Genomic DNA, 10,386 nt, shown 5'->3' on the forward strand with positions numbered 1-10,386 from the left:
AGAATCTCCAAAGAAAATTCTCTTGAAAGATGTCACTAAAATAGCATATAGCAGAGGAGCGGTGAGGCCTAGTGGAAAGAACATCAGCCTGGGAGTCATTGGACCTAGGTTCTAATTCCAGCTCTGCCAGTTGCCTGTTTGCTGACCTTGGTCAAGTCACTTAGCTTCTCAGTTTCCTCATCTGTGAAATCAGGATTCAACAGGTCCTCTCCATCCTTTTTAGACTGTGAGCCCCATGTGGGACAGAGATCAAATCCGATCTGATTAACTTGTATCTCTTCCAGTGCTTAGAACAGTGCCTGACGACTAGTAGATGCTTAAAAATATAATGCTACCATTATTCATTTAGTTATTCATATTCACTGAGCACTTACGGTATGCAAAGCACTGTACTAAGCACTTGGAAGAGTACAATGTAACAATAAAGAGGCATGTGATGATGATGATGATGATGATGAAAGGACAGAAGAAATACCCAGCTGGAACAGACCAATATTCAACATTTTGGTGGGCATTTTCAGGAAAAGTGAGCTGGTAGCTTCCAGACACCCATCCTCGTGGTGAGAGAGGGCCTATTCTAACATTCATTAATTCATTCAATTGTATTTACTGAGCATTTATGATGATGATGATGATGTTGGCATTTATTAAGCGCTTACTATGTGAAAAGCACTTTTCTGAGCACTGGGGAGGTTACAAGGTGATCCAGTTGTCCCACGGGAGGCTCACAGTCTTTATCCACATTTTACAGATGAGGTCACTGAGGCACAGAGAAGTGAAGTGACTTGCCCAAAGTCACACAGCTGACAATTGGCGGAGTCAGCATTCGAACCCATGACCTCTGACTCCAAAGCCCGTTCTCTTTCCACTGAGCCACACTGCTTATGATGTGCAGTTCTCTGTACTAAGTGCTTGGGAGAGGACACAAGAACAATGAACAGACACATTCCCTGCCCTTGGAAAGTTGGAAAATAAGGAAGAGATATCTTGAGGCTGTCAGGTCAGAGAGCCAATCTAAAGTTAATCACTTTCAGCGCTGCTAATGGAATCAAGTCAGTGAAGAAAGAAGATGAGAAAAATCCACTTTTGTGGCTTCAGTCACTAGCTGATCAAATTGCTGGGGCTGGAAAATTTCTTCTACTTCTCGTGTAGCTCTCTTCACCCCACCAAGAACACTTGGTCTCTTTGGGAACTGTTGGGAGTCTAAATTCTGACCAGAGCAGGGTGAATTCCACTCCAGTATGCTAACTCTTGAAAACTGAGAATTTGCCAGCAGGAAATCAATCAATCAATCACATTCATTGAGCACGTAAGGGTGCAGAGCACTGTACTAAGAGCTTGGGAGAGGACAATATTGACGGACATGTTCCCTGCCTATGAGGAGTTTATAATCTAGAGGGGGAGACAGATATAAATATAAATAAAGAAATTATGGCTATGTACATAAGTGCTCTGGGACTAAAGGAGAGGTGAATAAAGGATGCAAATCCAGGTGTGAAGGTGACACAGAAGGGAATGGGAGAAAAGAAAATGAGAGATTAGCTGGGGAAGGCCTCGTGGAGGAGGTCAGCTTTTGTCAGTGAAGCTTTATCTAGAAGGCATCTATCAATCCTCACGAGAGTTTTGTCAGTCCAAGAAATAAATTTGTTTGGGTCGTAGGATCATTCATCTGAGCATGCTTTTCAGTCACTACAGTGGTCTTCCCACACTGACTTCTTTGCTCCCAAACCCCTGAAATATTTACAAGAATTTTCAGATGAGAAACGCTTCTCATTTTGCAGAAGCATAAAGTGTTTCCTTCAATTCTCATTCCATTTCTCCATCTCCATTTCCTCTGTACCCATCCCTGTCCAAGATTTGGAAGGCTCAGAAAGATCTCTAGTAGAATGTCAGCAACTTGACACTTTATAATCTCGGGTGCCTACTATTATCAGTCAATCGATTAACCAATCAATGGTATTTATTGAGCACTTACTGTGTGTAAAGCATTGCACTAAGCACATGGGAGAGAACAGTATAACAGAGATAGTAGACATATAATACTCCACATGGCTTAGTGGAAAGAGCATGGGCTTTGGAGTCTGAGGCCGTGGGTTCTAATCCCGGCTCCTCCACTTGTCAGCTGTGCGACTTTGGGCAAGTTGCTTAACTTCTCGGTGCCTCAGTTCCCTCATCTGTAAAATGGGGATTAAGACTGTGAGCCCTACATGGGACAATCTGATAACCTTGCCTCTATCCCAGAGCTTAGAACAGTGATTGGCACATAGTAAGTGCCTAACAAATACCATGATTATTATTATTATTATAAGAAGTGAACTGTAATGAGCCAATCTGTATGGGAGCCTTATTATAGTGACTTATTAGAGGCCTGAGGGCTATAGCAAAATGTATCTTAGAAATTAATCAATGGTATTTATCAAGCACTTACTATGTGCAGAGCACTCTACTGTTTAATTGGGAGAGTGTGGTACAACAGAATTAGTAGAAACATTCCCTGCTGCAGAATAATGAAGCCAGGGGATCAAAGAAAATCCCTAAGTGGTTAAATTGTCTTTGGGGGTCAAAGAGGACATTTGAGGGCAAATGTAATCTTTTCAAAAAGGGAAAGAATCCATGGATGAGGAGAATAGGAGAACAAGTCAGATGCAAATAGAAAGTTAGGTGGGACAAAAAGGAAATTTAAGAGAAAATTAGAGAAGCAGCCTACTGGAGAGATCATGGGCCCGGGTGTCAGAAGGACCTGGGTTCTAATCCCAGCTCTGCCACTGCCATGTGACCTTCTGGGGAGTCACCTAACTTCCCTGTGCCTCAGTTACATCATCTGTAAAGTGGGGATTAAGACTGTGGTCCTCTTGTGGGACATGTTTTGTTTTGTTATCTGTCTCCCACTTCTAAACTGTGAGCCCGTTGTTGGGTAGGGACTGTCCCTATCTGTTGCTGACTTGTACTTCCCAAGTCCTTAGTACAGTGCTCTGCACACAGTAAGCGCTCAGTAAATACGATTGAATGAATGAATGAACATGGACCTTGTCCTGCCTGATTAGCTCGTATCAACCTCACTGCTTAGACCAGTGTGTGGCACATGGTGAGAGCTTAACAAATAATAACTTAGATGCACACAAACTGCTGGGACTTGATAGCCTCCACCTGAGGATTCGGAAGGAATTCAGAGGGAAAGTTCCAGAACTCAGGGCAAGAATGTATAACCTCTCATTACAAAGGGCAACTGGACTAGAAAATTGGTGGTCTGTCACTTTAATTCCCAACTATACAAAGGAAACCTCATTTTTATAGCTGGCAAATGTATAGAACTGATAATTAAGATTAGGATCCAGGGGTATTCAGAAAAAGCCCAACAATCTGAAGGGAAAAACATTATGGGATTCTAAAGGGAAAGCATACCTCACTAACTCCAGCGGGGGTTCTTTGACAGGGTGAACAAGCATGTAGATAAAACAGAATCAGCAAACAAGATTTTCAGTAGCCCTTTGACAAGGCTCCACACCAAAGGTTTTAAGAAATCTGAATAAACATGGGACTTCAGGAACTGTACCTTCATAGCTAGAAAGCTACCTGGAGACAAAGGAATAGAGACAAAGAAGAGAGACAATAGGAGACAAAGAATAGGGACCAAAAGTTACATTTCAAGGTGGAAGATGGGTAGAATGCCCTGGGATCCCTACTAGTGCCTGTTTTGTTTAACACTGAAATCTCTGTTTGCTCATTCATTCAATCGTATTTATTGAGCGCTTACTGTGTGCAGAGCACTGTACTAAGCGCTTGGGAAGTACAAGTTGGCAACATATAGAGACGGTCCCTAACCAACAGCGGGCTCACAGTCTAGAAGGCCTGGGACCTCAGGCTCATGACCCTGAACCTTTCTAGGTGGTGAAATGCCATGAATATGGGGCTGGATATCTCACAGAGCTGAGCGAATGGGCAAAAAAATGGCAGATGAACAAGTGTAAGGAAATGTCACTAAAAAAAAAAAGCTCTGGATCACAATTTCATGAGAAACAGCTTGGCCTAGAAGAAAAAGCATGGGTCTAGGAATCAGAGGACCTGGGTTCTAATCCCAGCTTTGCTGCTCGTCTGCTGTGTGACTGGGAAAGTCATTTAATTTATCTGTGCTTCAGTGACCTCAAATGCCAAAGGATTAAAACTGTGGGCCCTCTGTAGGACAGGAACTCTGTCCAACCTAATTATCTTATATCTACCCCAGTGCTTAGTTCAATGCCTGGCACATAGTAAACATTTAACAAATATCATAAAAAAAAGCAAACAACATGATAATCGATTTGGCTATCAGTTGTGACTCAGGGAAGAGATTTCCTCATTGACTGTTCCTTTAATCATTGGTCAGAAGTACATAGCCGCTAAAAGGCCAACAGAATGCTGGTTATCATCAAGAAGGGGATTTTAAAAAAAAGCAAAATAAAAGGAATTGTTTTCCAATAGTATCAAACATGACTTGTGGGTACCAGGCGAACCGTGTGCTGATTTGGTCTCCGCATTTTAGGAAAGACAGAATACAGCTGAGAATAAGGATAGAACTTAAGAAGCAGTGTGACAGTGATTAGAGCATGGTTCCTGGGAGTCAGAAGCACCTAAATTCTAATCCGCAGCACTTGTCTGCTGTGTGACTTTGGGCAAACCACTTAACTTCCCTGGGCCTCCGTTACCTCAGCTGTAAGATGGGGATTAAGGCTGTGAGCCCCATGTAGGTTATGGACTGTGTCCAACCTGATTAGCTTTCATCTACCTCCGTGCTTAGTACAGTACTTAGCACATATAAGCACTTAGCAAATACCACAAAAAACAAAATCATGGAGTCGTTCACTAAATCTCACTCTACTGGGGCAAGCAGAGAACTCCTGAAGCCAGAAGGTCATAGTTTCAAAACTAAGAAATGGAATCTCTTTTTCATTCAGCACATGGATTTTGCTTCCACAGGATATTAGATAGAGGCAGAAAATGTCACCTGGTTCCCGAGGGATAGGGGACTTGCCTCCTCCTATTGATTTCCAACTCTCTGAACCACAGTCTCATCTATTTCACTGTCGACCTCTCTCCCCCATCACTTACGACAGACCACCACTCTCCACACCTTTAAAATCTCATTAAAATCTCATCTCCTCTGAGAGACCTTCCCCAGCTAAGCCCTCATTTCCCTTTAAGCACCCTTTATTCACCTCCTCCGCCAGCCCCACAGCACTTATGAATAATAACCGTAATTTATTTTAGTGTCTGTCTCCACCTCTAGACTGTAAGCTCCTTGTGGGCAGGAAGTGTGTCTGTTATTTCTGTTGGATTGTACTCTCCCAAGCGCTTAGTACAGTGCTCTGCACACAGTAAGCGCTCAATAAATACGATTGATTGATTGCTTAGTACAGCGCTTTGCACACTGGTGGTTCTCAACCAAATACCATTGATTGCTCGAACAATTGTTAATAGGTTACTAAATGGAAGTTAGGATGTTTGGTGGTTTATGCCTAAAATTAGGTTTGATGACAGGATCATGATCACCACCTTGTATTCCTTCCTTCATTCATTCAATTGTAATATTGAGCGCTTACTGTGTGCAGAGCACTGTACTAAGGGCTTGGAAAGTACAATTCAGCAACAGATGGAGACAATCCCTACTCACCAATGGGCTCACAATCTAGAAGGGGGGAGTCAAACAACAAAACAAAACAAGTAGACAGGAGTCAATAGCATCAGAATAAATAAATAGAATTATAAATGCGTATACATCATCAATAAAATGTAGAATAATAAATATGAACATATTTACACAAGTGCTGTGGAGCAGGGATGGGGGAAGAGCAGAGGAAGGGAGTAGGGGTGATGGGGAGGGGAGGAGCGGAGGAAAAGGGGGGCTCATTCTGGGAAGGTCTCCTGGAGGAGGTGAGCTCTCAGTATGGCCTTGAAGCACCTTGTTGGAGAAAGAATACTAAGCTCAGTTGTTTAGTAGGCTAACCCAGGAGCGGTGTCACTTATCCTTTTGTGTTCTTGAGATTAATTCTATGCAAAAACTCCGGTAGATGTGGCATTTTCTAAAGAATAGGTTAATTATAAAAACTACAGTGTATTCTCTGAAGCCCATGAGGCTAACTTTGTGTCTGAGCGTAAAGTACCATAACCTCCAGCTTTAACATAGAAAATGTTCATCACTTGATTATTTTAGTTAAGACCTCTTGACTTTGTAGCACAAATTCCTCTATTCGGTTAAGTCCTATCATCCTCAATGATATTTTTGAGCATTTACTGGGTACAGTGCACTGTACTAAGCGCTTGATCCTAGGAAAGAACATGGTACTGTGCAGTATGGCTGTATTTCTCAGACAGTACAGTGTATGGTATTCAGTAGGTGCTAAGTAAATACGGTTACTAATGATGGCATTTATTAAGCGCTTACTATGTGCAAAGCACTGTTCTAATCACTGCTGCTGCTACTACTATTAAATGAGTGTGGCTCTTTACCAGTTCTGTTTCGTCTGAGCAAAGGGCAACACAACAGGTGAAAATTGGAGTAGGAAAGGTTTTAACTCCTTGACCATCAAGATTGAAAGATCGTAAAATGCATGTGCTGGAGTTACAAAGGTTAGAAACTAAGCTTCAGCTGTAGTTTAAAAGAGACAGAAGGTGAAATGGAGCTCGGGAGATTAAGTTTGTTGTGGACAGAGAACACATCTGCTAACTCTGTTGTACTGTACTCTCCCAAGCACTTAGTTCAGTGCCCTGAATCAATCAATCAATCAATCGTATTTATTGAGTGCTTACTGTGTGCAGAGCACTGTACTAAGTGCTTGGGAAGTACAAGTTGGCAACATATAGAGACAGTCCCTACCCAACAGTGGGCTCACCCTGAACATAACAGATGCTCAGTAAATACCATTGATTGATTGATTTCTTCCTATTCCAGGTTTTTAAATACTGCTTCTCAGCAGTCATTTTGCAGGAATGTAACTCATAGACATCCAAAGAACCGAGGAAGTTGCAATCTAGGTTCTAACACTGCTCCTTTGCTTGACAAATGTTCCACAATTAAGTGTACTAGAATTATGTTCCTATCAGAATTCTTCTTCTAATTTCAGGGCTGGAGTGATTTCCTGGGATTCACCTTTGGCATACCCACTGAATTATAGACCTTGGGCCAAGCCCGAATTGTCTTTCTTTATTCCTGGAAACAGCCCTAGGTACTTCTAGATCAAGCTACTCACTCAATCTACCAACACTGTCTGCCAGTTGATATTGGCTGTCTCCTTTGCCCAGGACCCACGGATGCTTTAAATTTCATTTCCACCAAGACTTTTAAAGTACTAATGTGATAATTCACATTGTAATATCTCTCTTGGAAAAGCTATTTTACTTGTTTTCTAAAAACCACAGATAAGCATCTGTAGATAATACTTGGTTAGTGGATATAAAATATTTTCCTTTTTGAGCTGGTCGTGTTATTGGCTATGGCAGGGGTCAGGAATGGAGAGAAAGACTTCTTTAACTGTGTCCAGATGCTGAAGACTTTTTACAAGTCCTTGCATAGAGGAAATAGAAGAAGATGGGAGGAAGTTTAACACTGAACCCTGAATTTCAAAGCTCTCAGAGCATTGCCTAAACCCAACAACTGATTGATATTCTTCTAAGAGTCTGTATCATCTCCTATGTACAAAGAGCTCCTAAAGAAGAAAGATCTTTGCTTCACTACTGCATCGTAGATGTCTTTTTCTGAGGTCTAAAACAATTTCCCAGGTGCAAAAAATGAATCACGGAAGAGAGACTTCATATTTGGGGTCTAAAATTAGATGTTGGATCACTATTGAATGACACACCCCAAACCAGACTCTCCCTCTTAGGAAGTGAAGCCCTTTAAGAGGTGCCTTCCCACTAATCCATGAGAACCAGAATGGTTTCTTCTGTGCAGACAGAAAGGATGAAAACATCTCTGGCTCCAAGTTCATTAGAAGTATGTTCTCAATTACTACTGCTACCATTACTACTACTACTTCCTTTAGTATTCCAAATGTATCTCACGTACATGGTTCTCCTTTACACTTCATCAATCCATGGTATTGATTGAGAATTTACTGTGTGCAGAGCACTGTACTAAGAGCTGGGAGACTACAATACAACAGGATTGATAGATCAATTCCCTGCTCATCTCAGTTTAAAGAAGGGCAGAGACCCAGAAGTCTGTGCTAATAGCAAATGTGGTATTTCTTAAGCAGTGTGGCATATAGAGAAGCAGCATGGCTCAGTGGAAAGAGCCCGGGCTTTGGAGTCAGAGGTCAAGGGTTCGAATCCTGGCTCTGCCAATTGTCAGCTGTGTGACTTTGGGCAAGTCACTTCACTTCTCTGGGCCTCAGTTACCTAATCTGGAAAATGGGGATTAAGACTGTGAGCCCCCTGTGGAACAACCTGATCACCTTGTAACTTCCCCAGTGCTTAGAACAGTGCTTTGCACATAGTAAGTGCTTAATAAATGCCATTATTATTATTATTATTATTATATAGATTGAGCCCAAGCCTGGGAGTCAGAAGGTCATGGGTTCTAATCCCGGCTCCACCACTTGCCTGCTGTGTGACTTTGGGCAAGTCACTTTGCTTCTCTGTGCCTCAGTTACCTCATCTGTCAAATGGGGTTTGAGGCTGTGAGTCCCCACGTGGGACAGAGACTGTGTCCAATCCAATTCACTTGTATCCACCCCAGTGCTTAGAACAGTGCCTGGCACACAGTAAGTATTTAACAAATACCATGATGATGATGATGATGATGATTATCACTATTGGTAATAACGATAATAATGATAAGCACTTACTATGTGTCAAGCACTGTATTAAGTGCTGATATAGATACAAGATAATTAAACACAGTCCCCTGTCCCGCATGGAGGTCAGAGTCTAAGTAGGAGGGAAAATGGGTATTACATCCCCATTTTTACAGATGGGAAAACTGAGTGCCAGAAAAGTTAAGTGATTTGCCCAAGGTCACAGCAGGAGAGTGGCAGAACCGGGATTAGAACGCAGGTCCTCTTTCAGTCCAGTGCTCTTTCTACTAGGCCACGCTCTTAGAGAAGGAACTCTATTTCCTAAAGCCTCTCCCCATCACCCATGCGCTGCGGGCATCTTCTGGGCTACACTCCATGGCCCTGCATGGACTGGCTTTCAGGAGCTGGCCCTGATCATCATCATCAATCGTATTTATTGAGCGCTTACTGTGTGCAGAGCACTGTACTAAGCGCTTGGGAAGTACAAATTGGCAACATATAGAGACAGTCCCTACCCAACAGTGGGCTCACAGTCTAAAAGGGGGAGACAGAGAACAAAACCAAACATACTAACTAAATATGAACCCAGGAGGACCACTTTCCCCCGCTCACTCATGCTTACTTTAGCCATGAGCTGGACTGAGGTACTCTTTCGGTCACGGTCGCCCCTCATTCATTCATTCGTATTTATTGAGCGCTTACTGTATGCAGAGCACTGTACTAAGCCCGCACCACCTTCCCGCCTTCCCTCCAACCCTCCAGACTACAGGGTCCCATGTACCTCCTCCATGGCTCTGGCAGAGATAGGGGAATCGCCACACGTTTCCCAATCCCACGCAAAAACCCACGCAGGTCAACATGTATTGCATCTTGTTATCCCATTTTGGCCTCGATTTCGCCTCTTCCTCCTCGATGGCCTCGAGTTCCTCCAGGGGAACGATCCGGTCCTCCAGGCCTGGGTTGGGCAGCACGAGCCTCATGATGGATCGACTTCTCTACGACGGGCTCGGCGATGCTAACAGCTGGAGACCAGTCTGAGGAGACTGGGAAGCTCCGGAGATAGCTGCGGCTATTTATAGGGAACCTTTGGCACTCTTACCCTCAAGCACCTGGGGAAGAGAGAAGCGTCAGCAAATCGTTTGATTAACCAAGTCAGCTCCCAGCTCAGACACTTATTAATGCCTTAGCGGGCGGAGGCTGCAGAAGTCACGGCGGTGGGCGCAATTCAGAGAGCAATTTGCTGTGGAGACATTGCACTCAGAGGAGATTTTGAAATCCACATCACCCCGCCTCTGAAGCCCAGATTCACCACTGTCAGTTGCAAAGCGGAAAAATTCCCAAGGCCTATTTTGACAAATCGAGAGGCTAACAGACACCCCTTATGTGGGAAAGAGAAGCTCAGGGCAAACAGAATGTGTATTATAACTTTTTACGCTAGACAATGAGTGCCCGGAAGGTCAACATCAGCTGAGAGACTTGTTTTCCCCGAATGGAATCCCCTCATCCAGTCAGATTTCCCATCAGGCATTCCGGGGGAATGCCTTGAGGCTGCCGGGAGAGGTGGCTTGGCATCTCCTCAGTCACAAGTCTCCCAGAGGATTTTGGGCACCAATCACTG

At 43.4% G+C, this 10,386-nt stretch overlaps 1 protein-coding gene across 1 annotated transcript in view; it reads right to left on the minus strand.

The window, feature by feature from the left end:
* The window catches only part of SLC6A19 (solute carrier family 6 member 19), a 30,828-nt gene extending 21,023 nt beyond the window's left edge, over positions 1 to 9,805 (minus strand). Inside the window, exon 1 of the mRNA XM_038770367.1 lies at positions 9,550 to 9,805. Within this exon, the coding sequence (XP_038626295.1) occupies positions 9,550 to 9,748 (199 nt within the window). The 5' untranslated portion in view covers positions 9,749 to 9,805. The remainder of the gene's footprint in view (positions 1 to 9,549) is intronic.
* Positions 9,806 to 10,386: the final 581 nt, after the last annotated feature.

Source organism: Tachyglossus aculeatus, chromosome X3 (assembly GCF_015852505.1).
Source record: "Tachyglossus aculeatus isolate mTacAcu1 chromosome X3, mTacAcu1.pri, whole genome shotgun sequence".
Taxonomy (NCBI): domain Eukaryota; kingdom Metazoa; phylum Chordata; class Mammalia; order Monotremata; family Tachyglossidae; genus Tachyglossus; species Tachyglossus aculeatus.